Source organism: Scatophagus argus, chromosome 1 (genome assembly GCF_020382885.2).
Source record: "Scatophagus argus isolate fScaArg1 chromosome 1, fScaArg1.pri, whole genome shotgun sequence".
NCBI lineage: Eukaryota > Metazoa > Chordata > Actinopteri > Scatophagidae > Scatophagus > Scatophagus argus.
Genome location: NC_058493.1, coordinates 15,542,501 through 15,564,619, shown reverse-complemented (window position 1 = coordinate 15,564,619; position 22,119 = coordinate 15,542,501). Strand labels below are relative to the sequence as shown.

Sequence of the window (22,119 nt, the reverse complement as noted above, 5' to 3'; positions counted from 1 at the left end):
TAGTCAATTGCTTTCTTCTGAATCTTGTCAGTGGATATTTTTTGCTTTAGCATAGTAACGGGCTCAGTTTTAACATGCTGTGCTTACATGTTTTTAATACTGGGGTCTTAGTGCGCATGCGTTCGCCCGACAGCTACTACTCACCCTGCACATGCCGAGAAATCCCATAACGTGAGGGGCACAGCACACCGGAGGGACCAGCTAGTTGTTTCCCAGCTGTCCGTTCACTGTTTACATATGCTTTTATTTATGTTCATGCATCACCTCGCGTTTGGCAGCGCCTCTTAGTTTCGCTGCACAGCCTCTTTAATTCACCAAGTAGTGGGACTTAAAGCGAGCGATGTCGGAGGACGACTGGGTGGAAGCAACAACAACAACAACAGGGCGCGCTGCTGTCCCGTTAGCATCGCAGCGTCCTCCAGTGCATGTTGCCTAACTCTGCCGGGCGACTAAACCCGTCCACGCCTACTGTCCAGTCCAGCCCAGTGTCGTTCCGAGGCCCGGCGTGATGGCCGAGGAGGACCCTCAGCAGCAACCGGACCGCGGGTCGAGGAGCCTGCCCGGCCTGCTACCCGGGCTGCAGGGCGCTGAGGCCAGTGCTCTGCAGCTCAGGATCAAGAACTCCATCTGGTGAGGACATGTTCAGATACTGCTGTGTATAGTTTGATGCTTCTGGTGGAAAATGACTTTTCTCTGAAAAGTCCCAAAGTCAGTAGTCAGAGTGGGAAATAGAGATCACGTCCTTTGTACATGCAAAAGTAGCAGTATCACACTGTAAGAATACAAGTCATGCATGACAAATGTTACTTTATTAAACTGGTATTATCAGCAAAACTGGATTACTGATGCACCCTCATGGAAGTGATATATTGTTGCAGCCAGTTTTACCTACAAAGAGGCAGAAAAGTGAAATACTCAAGCAAGTACAGTAAAGAATGTGACTAAATGTTGTGAATTACACTCCACCAATGTGTTTACTGAAGTAAAAGTACCACAAAAAAATATTAGATTACAAATCAGTAAAAATACCGTAGTATTATACAGTATACATGGCATGCCTGATAATCACACCGTATATCATAGTTTAAAGTGTTTCACAAGTGTCACATTTGAGTATTTAATGGTTTAGCTGGTGAAGATGGAGCAGATTGGAGCTAATTACATGTTTTGTATGTAAATTATCTGTAAATAGTAGTAATACCATGTCAGTGTAACAAGTACGATATGATAAGTATGATTTTTCTTTGAAATAATGCCATGAAGCAGATGTATTAGTAACAATAAATGGAAGAACTCAAGTAGAAGTATCCCAAAGCTGTACTTCAGTACAGTATTACAGTATATTGTACACATTCCACCATTGTCGGAAGTTGTACATATGTATTTACGTGTAGTTTTAAAGCTGGGAGTCCAGAGCATCAACAGTTGACTTGCTGATGTTTCAGGTGGTTTGTTCGTTCAGATTAAAGTGACTCTAAACATTTTGTTGAAGCGAGGTTTGTGTGAGCGAATGTGCAGCACAGTCTGCCTGCCTGTTGGTCAGCATCAGGAGGGGGACTCTGCAGACACAGAAGTCTACTTCAAACTAAAGTGCAGCATAATGAGAGTCTGTTGTAGCTTGTCGCTGTCCAGCAGTGTCTGAACGTAATTCTGACAGACTAAACGGTAAAGATTGTCTCAAAATCTACCGGTCAGGTCTCAGAGTACACTTTTTTTCAATAGTCAGATGTTGACCTGGACAGTGGTGGAATGTAAGTGTTAAGTGCGTTTACTCCTTTACAGTACAATGCTGATGTACTTGCTTTTAACATTTCTCAGTTTTATGCTTTTTTACTGCTACTTAACCGCCTCTCACCAGAAAATATTGTGTTTTTCATGAACAACGTTTATTTGAAAGCTTTTATTCTGCAAATTAATACAAAGTATGATCTCCTTTTAAAATACAATGATGCACTGCTAGGCATTAAACTAACCAGCAGTGGATGTTTAACAGTTGAATGTGCAGCTTATACTTGAATGCACAAGTAATAACAATCTCATGTTGTAATACATATTAATATAAATTTGACTGGGTTGTTCTGCTGTTCTCTGTGTACTACTGAAAATATTTTGAATGCAGTAATTTTACTTGTAATAGAGTACTTAGAGGCAAAGCATGGCAATAAATCACCCCTTCACTCCCCTCACACCTGACGCTCCCTTTTCGCTTGTTTACTGATTGGTTAAAGGCACTGTCTGTCGTACATCCTTACTCACCAACTCCATCATCAAAACACAAATGCTGTGCTGAATCTATCACCTCCAGTATGTAGTTCCTGTTGTAGTGGGTGAATTGACTTGACTTGAATCATTCTCACATTATGTAGCAAACACAGAATAACTTTGAGTGCTGTGACAGTCAAATTAAAAGAGCCCACCGAACTCAGACCTCTTAGCCTGGTTTAAGGCTGTAAATAACTATTTCCAAAAACATAACCCAGACAGAATCATGTGACTATAAGTTACTGTGAAGTATAAAATTAGCAGTTTGTAAGTCGGAGGGCTGGCACCTGTGGCATTTAATGATATCACGTAATAAAAACAATAACACTGAACTAATGTGAAATGAGGCAAAACAAAATCAATGCAAGGAATGGAAAGAATGTGTTAAGGTCATATATATATATATATATATATATGTGTGTGTGTGTGTGTGTGTGTGTGAGAGAGAGAAAAACGATAATTTCTTTAGCAGTTGATATTATATATCATCTGTGGGTGCTGTTATTTAAGGCCAAGCTCTGACAGGAAATGCCTTTTTATTTCTGAATGTCGGTGAACTCAAGCTTTATCATTTAAATATCAAACAGCCATAAAATGTCAAAAGGCTGAACTATCAGAAAGCGCAGAAGTTCAGAGTTGAAATGTCTGCAGGAAAAACCTTAAGAGAAACACTTCAGTATGTCGAAGTCAGTTTGTCAATAACATATTGGGATATTGAATATTTGTCCTGCTTTTTAAATCTTTAACCTTTAAGAGGATTAGAGCAGAAATATTGACGTTCCCCTCAGCGACCTGCTGCCAACTGTCTCATGGCTGAATGAGACCGTCTTGGGTCTGGGTCAGCAAGTTCACCACCACTGTGTCTTCTTATGGAGTGATAGAGTATAGTGAAGAGCTGCTGTGGAGGCACTTGTTCTCGCTGGTTTATATTCAAGCCACCCAGTCAGAGGCTGAACTGCACCTGAATATTATACATAATTTGATTTGAAGGATCTCTTGCATCAGTTCTTTATTCCTTTTCCTTATCTAAGTCTCAGGTGTCATTCTGCCTTACAAACAGCTTAATGATGGCCTTTCAGCACTGGGTAATCTTTGGCCACCTGGTAACAGTGAATTAAAGTGAACTGTTCTCGTCGAGGCTTAGATCTTTCCCTGATTCTGGCCTGCCCAGTGTCTCTGAGTAAGAGTCTTTAACCGGGACTTAACCTTTTGTCTCGAGGTAAACAACAACCTGACCTGTCTGCAGATTAGGAATTAGACCTGGAGAAGTTATTCATGTAGGCCTATCTGCTTTGACTCTGAGCAATGTTTCATTGGTTTAAATCAGCATAGAGCTTTAAGATGAGTGTCTTCTAATGCCTGTTTTATTTAAGACCTTTTAGTTATTTTAGTCGTTTCTGTTTTTTGTTTCTTTTTTTTCCAAAATACTGATTGGCACAAGTTAATTTGCTCTGCATCCTTTGTTTGAACTTCGTACGTGTACAGCATTTGCAGTATATATGTAACTATATGCAGTATTCAGGAGGATCAGAGAATGACAGTAAAACATTTGGGAGCACTTTTAAAGGGTTTGGGGTTTTTGACTAAAAAAATGAATTTGAAAGCATTTTGATCAAACTGTTCCTTCGAGATTAAATTCAAATGGGATGAAACAGACGTACAGTAGATTTCCTGTGTAACTGCAAATAAATTTCTGTGCTTCTGTTAGAGACAATGTTGCCACAGTGCACATCTCTTCTCTCTCCCTCTCTCTCCTTTTTTACGTATGACCACATGTGTTCTTGGTGGTGGGATACATGACCTGAGAGATGCTGAAGGGAGAGTCGTCTCATGCCACACATTCCTCTGCTTTATAAATAAATACACTTTAGACACAAGCACTCATGTTGCACCGGCTTCATACTAATTAATACTCTGTCTCTGTTTTGCAGCAAATCGGTTCAATCAAAAGTGGAAAACATTCTGGTGAGTATTCTCAATGTGTTTATAACCTATAAATTGGAATTTTAATGAAACCTTTTTTATTTAACTGTAATCCGTCTAATTACTGTTTATAATTAATTTGTGGTCCTGGCATGTAGAGACGAAATCGTTTGTTTCCTCATGGGTTTATTTCTTTCTTGGCATAATTTAAAAAAAAACAGTCAAAACTGTTTGCAGCTTTTTAGATCAACCTATAGAGGGCGCATTTGAGGCTACACAGCTGCACTGAGCTAGATCAATTTTTACTCTTTGTATTTACTTTCCTTTTTTTAAGGTTTTGTAATTTGTGAAACTACCTCTGAGCCTCAGCTCATATGTGAGGTCTGTGTGATGTAGCGGGCGGATGTGCAGCGGGCTGAAGTGAGCCTCTGTGAATGGTGACAACAAGGGATTAACCTCGGACAGCAGCCCCACGAACAGGTCAAATATGCTTTCAGTAGACCAGCGTGTTCATGCTTATCTCCTCTGTGGATGGAGTAGAAATCAGTTTGTTACGTCCCCTAAAGGTCAGAGGTTAATTTTCATTTTTTAAATGAAAAATATGATCAGATTAGTTCCGAATAACAATTCACCTTTAGTGCACCTTAAATATTGTTATGTTTACACCCCATAATGTAGGAAAAAGTTGGACAGAAGAAAATGTCACAACATACTAATGCTATTCCTGTGGTGTGGAAAGTAATTGGCTAAAATTTAAACTCTGGGAAGAATCACAGGACTCTAGAGCTCAAACAAATATTGTCATTATCAGTGAATCGCTCTCTGTAGCTTTCCATAGTAGGCGATTGATTTTCTTTCAAACGACTAATCACTTGCAGTTCTACTGTGGCTGAGACAGTTGTGTGGCAGTCAGCCCATTACATTTTAATATTCCTTTTTTGTGTACACATTAAAGTACACATGAAAACCAGTCGGTCTCCTCTGGGGACCATGAATATCTGCTGGGCTGTTGTTAAAAATTACAGTGTATTTTGCTGTCCTTTTACACGGAATCAGTTGCCATTGATTAAACCTTGTCTATGTCTATGATTTATAAATAGATTGTGACTGTATTGACTCTAATTTAGTGTTTTTTGTGATTCTCTGTTGTAGTCCTTAATAAGCTGTTATATAGGAAGAAGTTCAGAACAATTAAGAGACATCTAATGTTGTACTTTGCTACATACCAAATTGGAATCTAGTTCTTCTGCTTGGCAGCTCAGTTGGACTTCCTTTTGCTGTTAATTGAATTAATTTTTAGAAAATAACATGCAGCTGTCATTAACATAAGCTGTTTTTAAAGCCTCATGGGTGCTGTGACCTGCTTGTTTGAATAGTAGAGAAATCATTGTTATTTCTTTGCTAAAGTTGTGATGAATTAAAATTGTTTTTGGAAGTGAAGCTGTAGGAACCATTTAACTTAAGAATATCCCAGTATCACGTTTCAGCTTTTAATACAACAAACACTCAATGCAGAAAAAATCAATGTGGCGTGACCAGCATCCAGCATCTGGTTCCAACTTCATAATTAACAGAGTGAAATTCGAGCGGCATCAGTCTGTTGTAATGCCAAATGTACACAGCATCCGTGTTTTTCATTCATCTGAGAAGAGAAAGAGAAAAACATGTAAATCAGAACTATGTGGTGAACGCTGCTGCTTTGACACAGAAAGTGAGAGGAGCCTGAACACAAGTTCTTGCCTCCTCCATCACTTACTCTTCTGCTTTCTACTTTTGTCTCTCTAGTTAAATACAGATGTTTCTAAACATTCACAAGTGCGTGAAAAAGACGTGAGCTTTTATACTGCCTGAGATGACAAACACTGCGTATCGTGTCTACTTCACGCTGAAAAAAGCTGCACAAAATTAGTGAAAGCTATGAATGATCATCTACTAAGATCTGCTCTACTTGCTGGCAGCATCTTTGTTTCCAGGTGAGGTGAGTTGAAGGAGGAAGTGAGTTCACTGTGCAGAGCTGATGGCACAGTAACATACAGACTTTGACGGTTAAAGTCAGCAGAGCAGAAAGTGACTCACACGAAAAAGGTCAACGATGACACACAACAAGGTTTTAGCAGGATTTCATTTGAAATGCGGCCCACGGATAAAACAAGAAAGACATTGCTTATTTCTGAGAGTTATGTGTACATGTATTGTTAATGGCTGATGGTGCCCAGTGTCTGTCAGTGTCTGTCAGCCTTTAGCCATGTCAGCCACGGTGCCCTAACAACAAAGAAGTTAATTGGAGAAGACGGACAGAAAACGGTTTATTCTTAGGAGCAAATTGAGATGGTGAATGATTATTCAGTATATATGAGAGTGAGGACGTGTGTTGGCAACGCGTGGATGTGTTTCTGTGCGCACACCATGCAGCGAGCTGTCCTGAGAGGAGGGTTGACAGCAGAGGATTTGAGTTCACCTTACAGGCTGTCCTGCTCTGCAGAAGCCCGTCTGTCTGCAGCTGTGTGTACACTATATTTATATTCCATACCACAGCACTGCTTGATTTCAAGTCAGAGTAAGACTTACTACCTGCTTCTCACTGTGAGCCCCGGTTCTTCAGTGGCATTTACACCAAACATGGCATCCAGTTTGAGGCTTCTTCCATCTGACCTCCGTGTCTCCTTTGTACCTTCAGACTATAGCTGAGTTATGGTGAGGTTTATTAAAGAGTAGCTTTGCCTCTCTGCTATAGATTTGCTATATGAAGCTTACATCCCCTTCAGAGGTCTCTTGGTGGCCTTCCTTGCTTATTGCATGCTCAGTTTTTGTGTATGGCTTGCTCCAGATTTCAGCTGTACTAAATTTGATTTTTTTTAATGATCGATTTAAACTCAAGATGGACAAAAAGAGGATTAAAACTGATGCAGCAGAACCAGACCAATTTTGTTCTTTTGATCTTCCTTGTCTCTTTGAGTCTCCCAAAACTGTGTTCACTTTCGCTTGGAATTTTTTTTTGTATCCATCCTCCCATCAGAGTTGCTCCATCATCTTCTTCTTCTTGAGGGCTTTGCCACAATACTGACTCACCAAACGTTAAACTTTAAGTCCAGGTGCTGGTGATAAAACCCCTCAGCCACACACAGCTGACATTAATTCAGCTAATAATGTGATTCCCAAAACCAGTTGGCTGCACCAGTGATGATTTAAGACTGAATTTGCATTTTATTTTTGTAACTGACTTAAATCACCTTGTGCAGATGTGCTTATGTTGCAGAATTCACTCCTACAGGGATAGAGTACTGCTTGGTGTTCAACACTGCTGTGTGCTGCCATCTAAACCAGCACAATTCAAACTGCTCCCTGTCACGCTCTCATGTTTCTTTTCCGCTTTGAAGAACGTAGTTAGAAGTGCTGAGGGGGTTTAGTTTGTACGCTCAAGACATGTCTGTGTGTCCAGTATGAATGAATGAATGAGACAGAGTGGTGACCATGCAGGAACCGTGAAGCTCAGACGTGTACGTGTATGTGTTGTGTTTAATGTAGCTAAAACCCGATGATTCGTGGCTGCTGGCTTTGCTGCTGGCTGAAAAGGCAACAGGATCAGAATGTCATATGCGAGGAGCGTTTGTTAATTAATCATTTGTTTGTATTTTATTGGCATCTTTTTTCTGTTGAGTCAGTTTTAAGCACATTGTGTTGGAGAAGCCTGTGTATGTTTGTTACTGCGAGTGTTGACATAGCAACTCTGAGTATTTGAAACTGTTACTGCAGTTATTTTCCACAGTATCAATACACCGTTTGGTCTTCTTTGCAAAAAAAAAAAAGTGGATGTCATAAAGAAAGTTGACAATGACTGTCAGTAATCTGCAGATAGCATATTAGAATATTAATTACTGCTGTATGATTTTTTTTAACTCATTTGTGACTTGAAAATACGTGAGTTTTTTTGCTATTTCGTTTTGATTTTATTGCACTTTATTGCTTTTTGAATGCGTGACAGTCTCAGAGATATTTCAGTATGTGCACTACCCCAGTATTGTAAAAAAATTAATGTTTAAAACTGTCACTTCGCTTACTTTATGCCTTGTTTTATTTATCTTGGAATAAAAATATAAAATTCTATACCCTCAATGTAAATTTTTCCCCTTGGTTTTGAAATTAGTAAAAGAAATTTCAGAGTAGATGCGCTGTTGAGTTGCGTCACTGAGAACAAACAGGTGAACAACACTTTGAGCCTTTGAGCTAAATGCTAACATTTCTCACAGTATCAACGTTAGCAAACAGATGCTTATCAGAGGTTAACATTCATCATCTTAGTTTGGTGTTTTAGCACACTAACTGGCACTGAATACGAACTCCATCTGGGGCGGATGGGAATGTCATTAATTTTGCAGGTATTTGATCATAAACCAAATGGACAAATAAACATTTCTGTCTGATGATGGTGGCAGAGGAAATCCAGGTGATTCATCTTGAGGGGGACGTGAATGCCTGTACCTGATTTGATGGTAATCCATCTGATAGTTGTTAAAGTGATTCACTCAAACCCACAAATGTAATCCTGCTGGTGGCGCATGAGGAAAAGTCAGAGAATCACCAGTGTCAACAAGATTCGTCCTGTGGACACCGTGAATGTTTGTAATCCATGAAATAATGGTGGAAATATTTCAATCTGGAAAACAGTGGTGGAAAAACTGAAAAACACAGTGACAGAATAATAAGGAAACATTCAGTCTTTTTCATACCATGAATCACTCCCAGGACAGGACTACCTCTGCCTTTGAGTGTTTTTTTTCTTTGTGCCGATGGAGGCTAGGAAGACCAAATATTTTAACTTTTTTTTTGTCCCCTTTCTATTTCTGCAGCAAGACATTGAGAAGTTCTCAGACATTGAAAAACTCTACCTCTACCTTAAGTTGCCTTCTGGTCCCAGTAGTAACACTGATAAAAGGTAAGACTACACCTGCTCTCTGACAGTGTTTCAGAAAGGTCAGACAGTTGGTGAAATATTTATGAAACAGGAAACCATTTAAACGACCAGTCTTTGATAGTGGAGCGCATTTCCAGTTAATATTATCTTAAAGAATTTATCAAAGTAATGAAAACTAATAATGATTACCTCTCACCAGAACAGCTTTCAGTGACTTAAATCACTCATAGTGTTGAAACTTTTGTCGGCTTTTGTCAATCAACGGTGATCAATACCTTTTCTCAGTGACCAGAGTGCCCTGTCATCAAGCCGCACACAGCAGATGCACGCGTTCAGCTGGATCCGCAATCATTTAGAGGAATACCCAGAGACCTCTCTTCCAAAACAGGAGGTCTATGATGAATACAAGTAAGTATGAACAAACAGAGAAGACTCTCAAGTTTTTGCCACATACGTTTCAAAAGTTCTTAAATGAGAATAAATGTTTTAATTCAAGCTGAGACTTACTAACTTACTCCCACCATTTCTGATTAAACACCTAAAATGTAAAGCACAGAGAATAAATCAAATTTTTTTTTTACCCATTGTTTTACCGTAGACATTTTGATCAGATAAGAGCTACTAAAGTTTGAGAGTCTTCCTCCTCTAAACTGCTGCCGGCTAAAGCGTCAGTATAAATAGATGCTGCAGGCTGGGAATTACAGAGAGCAGCATGTGTCGGTAATATTAGAATGGAAAGTCTGAGACACCCATTGAAATGCTCTGACAGTGTTACGTAACTGTCTTTTTAACTCCACCAGATCAGAAATACAGTGCCCTCCAGAAATATTGGCGCCTTTGGGATAGACAGGTGAAAAGCCTTTGAAGAGACGCAATGTGCTTCACTTCAACACGCCAGAAACTTTTTGTTTTGAACAATCAAACAATCATATTTGGCACAGTTGTTTTATTGCAACAAGCCCTGAGGTCTTTGTGAATGAGCTGTGAGTCAGCCTAGTTTACTGGCCACACCATGTTAACTTTCTGATCATTTGTAATTTGATGTTTCTTACATTAGAATAGGGTTGATGCAAAATTATCCACAAGAACATGGAAAGATATGGACGTCAATGTATGTAATGTACACAATGTAATGTGTGGTTCTTATTTTATAAATCACCAAAAACTATTTTGACTCACTATTACAACTGTGCAGTTGTTATACACCCAACATATTATATCTTCAAACATGTTTTAACCGATTTGACACATAGGATAAAACTGACATATACTCCACCGTGTTCATAGACAGGAAGTGTACAGAGGGTTCATCAGATCTTTTTGTCTCAGAATGGTTGCCTGCTCAATCGCCAAACAAAACTCATGAGCGTTAAAAATGTTGGCCGTGAAACCAAAAGAAAGTCCCGAAAGGCGCTAAAACTCTGTGCTATGCTGACATAAACTGCAGAGTCATTTGATAATTCAGTTCATCACTACGATTGATCGGCATAAAAGTAATTTTATTATTTTTGTTAATGAAAAATATTTATAAGAGCAGCTTTATTTGTTTCAGGCAGTAATATATATAAAACTCTCACTCAGTTTTAGAATATTAAAAAAAATTTATCTTTAAATACTTTAGGAACTTCACAGTCAGCAGAGATTCAAACATTAATTGCTTAGAAAATAATCTGTTGAGGAGGTTTTGATTCATGATTCATCCAATTTGTTTATTCTTTATTATATTTATTCTTTCAGGAGCTTCTGTGACAATCTTAACTACCACCCGCTGAGTGCTGCAGACTTTGGAAAAATGATGAAAAACGTCTTCCCGAACATGAAGGCGCGTCGACTTGGCATGAGAGGAAAATCTAAATATCCTTCTGTGGAATGGATTGTAACAGTCCGGCCTCTGTCTCTGGTCACAGACCATCTGCTGTTGCAGTTCATAAGCTTTCTAAATATAGATGTGAAATGAAATAATGTCCCCCTTTGCCTCTGAAGCAGAAGCATAATACAGAGGCCCCCGAGGGGAGTCACTGTGATCTTGACCTTCATCATGAAATCGTGATTTCTTTTATTTTTTTATTTTTATTTATTTATTTTTTGAAAAGGGAGTTTGAACTCATATTAGTAAACTGTCCAATATTTCCAGTAATCCAAAGAACCTGTAAATGATCTGAAAACCCACTAAACACATCTAAAATGTCAAATTGTTTTAAATGTAAGTATTTTTACCCTGGCAAAGTGTTTAGTTTAGTCTAAACACCTGAATATCACAGCACTGTGAGAATTTATTTACGCCGCATAGACTTAGCAGTTGTCCTTCACCTCATCGGTAATTTAAGCTGCAAGTGACTGAAAATTTTAAAAGCAAAGTAAACACTATTTCCTTCCTTTTGTCTGTAACAGTTGGTGCAGCACATGGCACTAGATTACTTAAAAAATAGTCACAATGAATTATCTGGAAGAGGATGAGTGAATGGACGTGTTTGGTGCCGTGATTCAGCTGTGTCGTTTTCCGCTTTTCTCTAAAGGGTCTGTCCTGTTCTGGTGTTTTTATTTATTCTAACAGTAACTTTCTGCAGTGAACTAAGCTTTAATACATATTAACAGTCTGAGTATGACATGATGGGTGCATTTGTTGCACAGGCATTCATCAGGGACTACAGTGAAATGTTGTATATGTGCAGATTGTCTTTTGTTATTGGGGAGTTGATAAGCTAATTGCGAGCATTTGTTTTTCAGGAATTGCATGTTTTTGATCTTAACTCTAGCTTACATATTGCTATAGTGGACTAAGGAAGAGGCCTTTTGTTCACATGCCATCTTTACCCAGTCTGGATCTCCATAAAACAGGGGATGGAGTAAGTGTATTTACATCTTCCTTATTAGTATTTCAAAATAATCTGACGTCTCTTCATATTCGGACTCCAGTATTGTCACTGTCAGTGTCATGCAGGGTGTCATATATATAACCACTTGCCTCTTGTTTGTAGCTTCAGTGTGATGTTTTCGAGTCAGCCGGCCAGCTCAGCAGCATAAAGGAGGACGTGCGATTTGCAGCCTGTGATCTGGTGTGTGAGTGGGCTCAAAAGGTGCTGAAACGCCAGTTTGATGCTGTGGAAGACTTGGCTCGCTTTCTAATCGACAGCCATTACATCAGCAACAAGTCTTTGGCAGCTCTCACTATTACAACCGGCACAGCAACAGGTAAGATGCAGTTGGCTTCACGCTCCATGTAAACAACATAAAAAAAGGTTAATAGTGACATCTGATGGCAGCTGTGTGTTATTGCACATTTACACAGGATGGCTGTGTTTTTGGGTGCATTTTAATCACTGAGACTTTATTCTGATCAGCACATACTTATAACACACTTGGGATGTGGATAAATTAGACAGCTAAACAATTAGTTATCCATGGTCCCAAGGGTGAATGGCTGCGTACCTGAATGTAGCTGGTTGTTTTGTTGTAATTATGTAATTGCTGCTGCTTGTTTGGCTCTTTGTCTTCAGTTTGTTTGTCATATATTTGGGAATATGAACTAATTAGTTATATTCAATTCAATTTATTTATGTAGTGCCAACAAAAATTGTCTCATGACACTTTGCATTAGAGCAGGTCTAGACCAAACTCATAAATGACAGCATTCTTTATTGTGTTAATGTTTTATTTGGTCATTTGTAATATATGGACACCAGAAAAGCTAATAGGGACAAAATAATATAAACACAATGATCTGCCTAATGATCAGATCTTAACATACATGTATCTTAAACTCATATATTTACATATATACATATGATGATGATTATTTATGACAAATAACCACAGCACAGTGCGTATCGAAACCCCACCGTTTCCCCTCTCTAGAGGTTAATACTCCACAGTCGGTGTCAGCCTTCGTCCCCACTGCTGAGGCTCACTCCTTCCAGCCCCATGTGACCACTCTGTCCTCACCTTCTGTGGATGCGAAGCAGCAGCTCCAGAGGAAGATCCAGAGGAAACAACAAGAGCAGAAGCTGCACTCTCCTTTGCCCGGAGAGCGACAAACCAAGGGGGCAGATGACAGTGTGCCTTGTGCGAGCCCCACCCCTCTGTCACCTCAGCCAACCATAGGCATTGTGGTCGCTGCAGTCCCCAGCCCCATCACGGTGAGAAAGCAGGACCCTCACTGCACGTTACACAGCTGACTTCAAATGTCACATGATATAAGTGTATGAATGCTTAGAGCCTGATAATCCCAGTTAGTATTCAAAATCACCACTTTCTTCATTTAACAGTTCTGTAAATTAATGGGTTAAGGTGAGTAAAGTCTGGCTGATGGATTGTGTTCAAAGTCACACCTACAAATTCCAGTTAATAACTCTGAACAGGCAGCAATGAACAGCAAAAGAATCAGTAATTGTTTCCTCAATGTTTGAACATTTTAGTGAGTGATTTATTCAAATGAGCAGAATGCTGTGATTTTTAGAAAAAGAAACTAATTCCTGATTAATTTAAGACAAAATGATTATTATGTCCACAATATTGTATCACTTTGTTGGCATCTGTCATCCATTTATATATTGTTTTAAAATTCTGATGCAGTTCAGGTTTCAAATTTTTCTTTGTTTGGAAATTGCATCCCCACGATTCTTGTCTGGTGACAAATGATGATATTTCTGAATAGCCCAGTGTGTTCTGAAAATAACAGATCACTGCCTGTTTTTCACAAATTGACAACAACAGCAAATAGTTCTCTCCTTGTAGGTGAGGAGTGTTAAATTATAAGAAATGAGGACATTACAATTTGGATGCATACTATAAAATTATTGTTTGAAAGTCAATGGGTAAAAATGATGTAAAATGTTGTCAGAAGCCTTGTCAATATCATCTAAAATTCAGTTGTTGTACTTTCTGATTGATCTTTTCTCTGCGCAGGTACAGAGAAGCAGACAGCTGATGTCCCCCAGTCCAGTGGGAACAGTAGAAAACAAAATGCTGCCTATAAACTTTCAAATGGTGACGCAGCCAGTTCAGGCAGTGACACAGGGCCGCAAAACTCCACAAAATATTATATCCAGTCCCGTGGTAGAACGCACTGCTCGACAGCGCTACGCACAAATCTTGCCCAAGCCTTCGGCCTCCACTGCTATTACTTTGCGCTCACCCTCCACCATGATCATCGGCAAGAGCCCCATTAAGACTGTGATGACTACGTGTCACGTCAGCCCAGTCAGTTTGGTCAAGATGACAGCCATATCGCTTGCAACCAACAGCAGCAATACCACCTTCTCCCTCGCAAACACCACTCTGCGGCCGGCATCTGCAGGCATTAGCGGTTCAGCAGTTTCAGAAGACATCAGTTACAATCAAAGCATGAGGAGCACTTCTGCAGTCCCCCTTCTGGCCTCGGCCAACACAAATAACATCGATGTTGAAATGGAAGTCGAAGCTATACATAGAAACAGTCAAATGCAAAATCCTACCAGTTTAATGCTCACTCAAGGAGCAATGGGAAATAGGGCTGGAGGGGCTGTCCAGAGGGCTGCCAGTGTGCCCATACCTCAGACCAGAGGCTTCCTGGGGCCGGAGGAAACATCCAGCACTAGTTGCAACGGAAATTCCTCCTCAAGCACTGGCACTGTGGCAGCAGCAGAAAGCAGCAATAATAGTTCTAATAATACAAGCACTTTGCACTTAACTCCCTCGACTCAGAATACCAGGGCTGTTTCTTTAATGAACACCAGCAGAACACCTTCATTTGGGGAAAGCAGTATTGTAACATCTGTAAAGGAAGGTTTCTTATCAACTAAGAGCGTCAGGAAACGCTTGGGCCTCAGTCCGGACCTTTCACCAGTCAAAAGGGTTTTTATGCCCCAGCAGGCAGTAGAGGGCACTGCTGGTCTTGGATATGGTATTAGAAATGCAGTTGGTAACCTCCCAAAGCCAGGAGCTCCAACTAGACCTGAAAGTGCACCAGCATCGAGAGAGGTAGAAACGAAAATGAACTCTATCTCGTCCACTAACATCCACACATTCTGCACTTCCTCTTTCAGAGCCAGTGGCTTCTACTCTGTTGCCAAAACACAGAGTTCATTGCAGAGGAAAAACACTTCCACTGTTATGGAAACTGGCACCTCAGTCAGTCACGCATTAACACAGCAACAGCAGGGGCACACAATGGCCAACGTTAATGCCACACCTAATAACCCCAGCCTCCAAAAACATTCAGGTGTGAACGATGTTAGGAGTTCAAACACCACAGACAGCCTGGAAGGAGCTCATCAACAGATCGGCACTGAGTCCAACCCTGCCTCTGAATCATTAGACTTTTTCAGTCCAACTTCATCGTTGGGCCAGCTCCCTATGCAGACAGATGGAGACTACTTTCCGTTTGATGATGACGTGACGCAGGACAGCATTGTGGAGGAGTTAGTGCAGATGGAAGAGCAGATAAAACTTAACAACCTGCAGGAGTTTGGAAGCTGTGTCACACTGCAGGGCCAGCAGGCTATGATGCCGGATAACATAATGTCCACCAATCAGACCATGACAACTTTCTATCATGCTGCAAACAACCACAGCAGCCAGATCCAAACTCCAACACCCACTCCCACACCCACATTGGAAATGATGGGAGGAGCCCAAGGTCTTACCAGAGAGAGCCCCTGTTCCCGCATCACCTCCACAACTCCAGTGGACAGCGCATTGGGAAGCAGTCGTCACACCCCAGTTGGTACTCCGCACTCAAGTTGCAGCAGCAATGTGCCTCCAAGTCCAGTGGAGTGTAGGAACCCGTTTGCATTTACACCCATCAGCTCCAGCATCACTGGTCTCCATGATGGCAGCACCGTCTCCAGCAGCCCTGTCAAGCCCATGCAGAGGCCAATGGCCACCCACCCAGACAAGACCAGGCTGGAGTGGATGAATAACAGTTACAACAGCAGCAGCGGGAGTTTAAACAAGTCAAACAGTGGAATGGGAATCCTCCCCAGTTATGACAGCCTGATAGGTGACCATTTTCAAAAGCCTCACGCCTTTGCTGTCCCTCACGCGCGGCATCACGACAGCCATTTTGGCCGTTTGACTCCCATTTCGCCTGTGCAGCAGCAGGTAGCTAGCATGGGAAACATAACCAAGCAGCAGGGTTTTGCTGTACCTGCCCCTCTGGATAACAAAGCCACTAACACACCGCCTACAGCTTCTCGATGTCGCAGTGTAAGCCCTGCTGTACATCAAAGGAATTTGAGTGGAAATGCAGGAAGCCTTCCCTATATCCCTCGTTCAGCTGTGTCACCCTTTAACTCGCCTGTGACACCTGAGATGTTGAACATCTTTGCAAACAGTCAGGCAAATCTTGGGGTGAACAGCATGGCTCAGAGGAGCCATTCTGTGCCACTCAACATCATGATGCAAACTGAGGTCCTGCCCGCACCGGGCCAACAATGTGAAAACATCACCAATGTCCTTCTGAGCAAGCTTGATGGAGACCACAATGACACTGTGCGGGGTCTGGGCATCAATAATTTACCCTCCAGCTATACTGCACGCATGAACCTCACCCAGATCCTTGAGTCTGACCCTAACCTCTCCTGCGGTGACAACCACCTCAGCCCGATGACTTCTGACTCCACCAGCGCATGCAAGTTGCAGAGGTCAAATTATCTCATGGAAAATTCTGTCAATGAACAAATGATTCTCTCTGCAGGTGACAGCCGAGCAGAGTCGGGCTCGAGAGAGCAGCATGGACAGCAGGTCCAGCCTATGTTGTCAACTCTGAGCTCACAGCAGCATCAAGAAGAACTACAGCAGCATCAGCAGTTGGATTTCAGCAGCACTGCAAAAGACCTCCTGATGGACAACAGCCTGACTGCTGGCACCCAGCTCATGGAACAGGTCTCAGAGTTAACTACAGGCGTGGCACATGTCCCTTGTGAAATCAGAATGAAATCAGAGCTCTCCGGTAGCATCAATGACCTTAACGCATTGGATGCAAACCTGCTGTTTGACCCTAACCAGCAAGGGCAGTATCAAAATGCTGCTCCGGAGGAGTTGATGAATGATCCGCTGTTTCAGCAAATTACCAGCGAGGTGGTACACTCGAGCGGACTTGACTGGCTAGAAAGCAAAGACCATCCCACTGTTGGGTTGATGGGTTGAGACTGAGAGCTTTTTTTTAGTCATGTTGAATATGTTAATCTGTGGTTGCTGTTTTGTTCTGTTTATTTTATTTTATTTACACTTTATAATGCAACACTGGACACATTGAGGTTTGTCCAGTTTAAGTGCCAGGCTGAACTGCAGTGATGCTGCAACGCTCTGATTAAAATGCTGGTCATTTTCCTTTAATCAGAGAACCCCACCTCACACTGTTTGATCAACAAGTACACCAAGGTTACTGAGCAAAAAAGACACTAAATATACACCATTTGTTTGTTTGGTTTGGTTTTTTTTTTAAATGTTGTGTTTGACATTTCACTGGACATAGAATTTCTGTCTAATTCAACTGCAAGTGCAAGCATTATGCAACTAGAGTATAAGGTGCAAAATGCTAAACTGTATTCACTGCTGAACTATGCCAGAGATAAAACATTTGTGCGCAATGTATATTCACTGAAAAAACTGGAAGAATCACGAGTTATGATTACAGGAGCTTTAGCTGTGAAGCTGCTGCTTGAAAGCACGGTTTTACACATGACAAAAACATTGCATAAAATTTATCCATGTGAATCAGTTTAATATATTTTAGAAAATGTTGTCAGCGATGGCTACCAGAACAATAAAAGAAAGACATAACTGTCTAAATGTCTGCTATTTATAGTTATACAGCTTATCTGGTTATAACATCAACATTTTCAAGCTTTGAATTATTAGTCATTCATCTGATGCATTCCTGACAATCATCACAAACTTTGGACCGCTCATAATCAGCCAGTAAATTCAAAGAGCCATGTCAGCCTCTCATCTCTTAGAAAAGTCAAATGTCTGTGCACTATAGGCAGGTCTCAGACAACTTGAACATATTAATATCAGTAATATGATTAGAGTTCTTTTGCACATTGTTTTGTTTGTAAAGCCATATTTTGCAAAGGTTTGAAAAAAGTAATTGCTGCATATACAATCATAACTAAAAAGCTGTAGACACTAATCCCTTTAGTTTACATGCACAATGTGTCTTTGTTAACTGTGTAATCCATGGATACAGTATATCAAGAGAAATTAGCAATACACTATGTGGAAAAAATAACGGGTGGTTCTGAGTTGTTCAGTGTGGACAAATTGAGTCAAGCAGGATGACCTCTGTCCTGCAGTGACACCCATAAAAGTAGCTGTGTGGAGTAATGCGAGGTACCTTTCATGTTGTAGGGCTACATACAGTGTGAAAGGTGCCCATCAAAAGGTGAGGGCTCAGCCATTTCACTACTGGCAGGAAATAAATAATTCAAGTAAGAATTAAACTCACCCCCTTGAGTGGAGGGTTTCTGCACTTTTAAAGTATGAATTTTCCATAAAAGAAGTATTATGGGATGGTAGAAATAACAATCCAAAGCACTTAGAAAACACATTATTTATATTGTGTGCAATTTACACTTTTGAGTTGCAGATGAGAGTTTTCATCTGAAAATGACAAAATGGACTTTATTTGGTTTGGTTTCTAATGTAGCACTCATCATACTGCACTGACAATCTGTGACTCTTCTTTACATAAGTACACTGTGTTTGGTTTGGATGACGGAGGAATATTTTCCACTGCATGCCATGCGGTACAACATCTAATCAACTGATCAACTGTGATAGTCTTGCTTTACACTGACGGTGAGCTGTGTGTAAGAAGAGATGAGATTCAGGTGTTCCTGAGGGCTTTGGTTTCTGAGCCTTATGTCCATACCAAAGACTTTAAGTATAACCTGTAATCACATGCACTATGATCTTGGGTGTCTAATATTGATCTATTACACGGTGGACGTAGCCATAACAAATATATTCTGTAAGATGAAGGATAAAATTGGAAAGAAGTGAAAATTTGGTGACTTTTGCAGCACTGGAAATCGTTTCTTTATAAGATCACATGCATTATCAAGGATTACTTTGTTTGCTATTGCTGATGCTTTTGTAAATCCAAATGCTGTAATGTATTCATGAACTGTTTCTCTGTGTTAGCATTAGATCCCTGTGTGTGTTTGCATTGGTGGTCCTACTATATTTGTTGTACAGATTGGCAGTCTGGCCTGTTGTCCAGTGTGTTTTTGTTTTACTGTTTATGTAGAGTGTGCTGATTGTACAGAAGATGTAACCCTGCAAACCATATGATCTTGTGAATTCACTATAATCCGACTTGCACTGTTTATGAAGTTTTGGAACATACTTTTAAAGTGTCAAAGTATGATATTACCATGTATCATATACTGTTCTTTTTTCAGTATGATTTGCCCACTACATTGTGGTGATTGATGAGAACCTGTAACAAACGATTCAGCTCATTATCTAAAACCTTTAAGTGCTGGATTTTGGAAGAAAATATCCCAGAAAATATTCAAAAGTTTTAAAATGTGGACATGTGGACTACCTATAATTATATGGTGTAATACTAATATGTCATGATACAAATCTGTCAAAGCAGATTACATCACTGTAATATACAATCACATTTAGAGTTTAATAAAAATGAACCAGTTAGAACATTAATTTAACTTTTCTTATACGTATGTTGAATCTGCTTTCTCAGTTTAGATGTTTCTCTTTACTGTCTGTGAAAACATTTGCATTTATTTGGTTGGCACTGACATTTGTGTTTAATGAAGACTTTACCCTTCCTCTTGTTGAAAGTGGTTCAGAGCTGTAGAACTGCCCTCCACTGTTATGTTGCTGTGCTTAGTGTACAGGGATTTTTTTTCTTCCACTTTAGCCAGTGCTTTTATAAGAGGAAGTGCTTATTGATACTGGTTTTTAAAGACTTTTTAAAACTAATAAACATTTTTAAGTACATCTGAATGTTCGAGTCAATGATTCTTTAATATTCACTTCCAAAAAAAGGACCAACAGAGAACTGTTGTGGAGATTAAAAAAACTGCTGAGTATGGTATTGTTCTGACCCGACTTGATTGTTTCAGTGGGGGTCAGCAGTGGTCCTGAAGAAGGTATGTAAGTAATTAATAATTTTGACCATATGTTGATTGAAAAAGTCATTTCCTGTTTCCACAAGCAGATTCTGAGTGAATCTTCTGAGTTTGGCACTAAGAAATGTAGCAGTAAACTGTATTCTGTGCACTTGAACTTTATCAGTGCCAACTATGTGTTCATGAGCTTAATGGTGTGTAAAGTCATAATAAGAGACTAACAGTATGCATGTGGGTTTTCACATTGAACCAGCAACATAAGTTGACATGACAAGACCCCCAGTAATAATAACATTGCTGAAGAAAAGCATACTGTGAGTTTGGAACTTTACTTTTTTTTCCCCTTCACTTGGAATATACTGTGTGGACAAAAGTATGTGGACAACCGACTATTACACAACAGGGACTTTAATGACATCACATTCTAAATACATAGAAAGCTTTGCAGCTATACCAACTTCAGATCTTCTGGGAAGGATTTCCACAACAATTTGATGTGTTTCTGAGGGAATTCTTCCTGATTCATGCTGTAGAGCAACAGTGAGGCCAGGCGCTGATGTTGGACGATCTGGCTCGCAATCTCCGTTCCAGTTCATCCCAATGGTGTTTGATGGGGCTAAGGTCTGGGCTCTGTGTGGGCCAGTCCAGTTCTTCCACACCAAGCTCATTAAACATGTCTTTATGGACGCTGCTTTGTGCACTGGGGCACAGTCATGATGGAATAGAAAAGGGTCTTCCCCAAACTGTAGACACAGTGTTAGAGGCATAGCATTGTCCAAAATGTCTTGGTATGCTGAAGCATTAAGATTTCCCTTCACTGGAAGTAAAGGGCCGAGCCCAACCCCTGAAAAACAGTCTCATTTCCAAACCCATTTATAATGTAGTTCTATACTCTAGGCAATGAAGTTTACTTTTAATGGAGTATTACTGCATTAAAGCACTAATGTAAATTCAATATGTGATGAGTGACAGTTCATCATGTGTTAGCCTGATGTCAGGACATAGCATGAAACTCCAACAGCCTTCCTGTGAGGAAATGAGAAGAAGCAAGAAAAGAGGAGGAAAGACAACACAAGTGTACATCTTCCCATGTAAAAGATACGTTATCAGATTTCACACAGTGTTGAATTACTGTTCACCTGATACTTAAAGTTTTTAGCTACAATCCTCGTTGTCTTCCAAGAGGAGAGAAGAGGAGGTGGGGCAAGTAAGATGTGTAAAAGGTAAATACCAATTTCATGCATGCTTTTATCAGAATAATCATAATAATAATAAAGTGTTCTATTAACCTTTATTCTCCTGAGATTGTAACTTCAGTCTTTCAGTTTTTAAGAGAGACAAGAAATGTGAATTGACGAGAAAAGAAGAGAAAATACAAGAACAGAGCAGTAAATGAAATGAGGACAAATTGTTGAACTCAGTCAAACATATGGGTTTTTTTTTTTCCTGTGGAACATCTGATTCACCAAGAGCTCATAGCAAATTAGCTCTGCTTAAGATAGCAAAGACCTGCACGGCTTTGAGCAAATGATGAATTCAGATGTCTATCTGAAGTTTAATTCACTCACTGAAGGGGAGGCGGAAGCACAAGTAAAAATACCGTTTCAGGGAATGGAGCCAGCAGACACTCATTAACTCATATGTCACTGCCCTCCTCGTTATAAAAACCAAAAGGAGGCTTTTTGAGAAACGACCACACGCCCTCGATATGTCCAAGCAGGTGTTTTCACAGCTTTTAAAGTAACTTGAACTCCTTTGTTGTTCACGCAGCAGTGCAAAACACCAGCACGGTGCTACGTCTGAGCTGTTTGACTGATGGCAGCTCAAAGTGTCACTGCCCTTTACCAATCAGCTACTGTGTTTGTATTTCTCAAGACGTCAGGCTTTGAGCTAGCAGTATGGCTGAGCCTGATTAGCTACAGCAGCTGCTTACCAGGC

At 40.3% G+C, this 22,119-nt stretch overlaps 1 protein-coding gene across 2 annotated transcripts; it reads left to right on the top strand.

Annotated features, from left to right (window-relative positions):
- The first annotated feature begins 96 nt into the window (after positions 1 to 96).
- On the top strand, positions 97 to 20,050 carry LOC124057704 (DNA-binding protein RFX7-like). Of its 2 annotated transcripts, XM_046386206.1 has the most exons (9): positions 97 to 630; positions 4,194 to 4,227; positions 9,033 to 9,118; positions 9,383 to 9,505; positions 10,835 to 10,951; positions 11,859 to 11,943; positions 12,076 to 12,289; positions 12,953 to 13,233; positions 14,003 to 20,050. In XM_046386206.1, exons 1-9 carry the CDS (start codon positions 509 to 511, stop codon positions 17,222 to 17,224), a joined length of 4,284 nt encoding a protein of 1,427 aa, XP_046242162.1. In that variant the 5' UTR covers positions 97 to 508; the 3' UTR covers positions 17,225 to 20,050. The 2 variants fall into 2 exon arrangements, with proteins under 2 accessions (XP_046242162.1, XP_046242169.1); XM_046386213.1 differs by lacking the exons at positions 97 to 630; positions 4,194 to 4,227; positions 9,033 to 9,118; positions 9,383 to 9,505 and adding an exon at positions 9,778 to 9,947.
- Positions 20,051 to 22,119: the final 2,069 nt, after the last annotated feature.

Coding starts and splice junctions, on each gene's coding strand:
- LOC124057704 (XM_046386206.1), top strand. CDS start 509: ATGGCCGAGGAGGACCCTCAGCAGCAACCGGACCGCGGGTCGAGGAGC. Junction 12,290..12,952: donor TACAACCGGCACAGCAACAG/GTAAGATGCAGT, acceptor TCCCCTCTCTAG/AGGTTAATACTCCACAGTCG. Junction 13,234..14,002: donor CAGTCCCCAGCCCCATCACG/GTGAGAAAGCAG, acceptor TTCTCTGCGCAG/GTACAGAGAAGCAGACAGCT.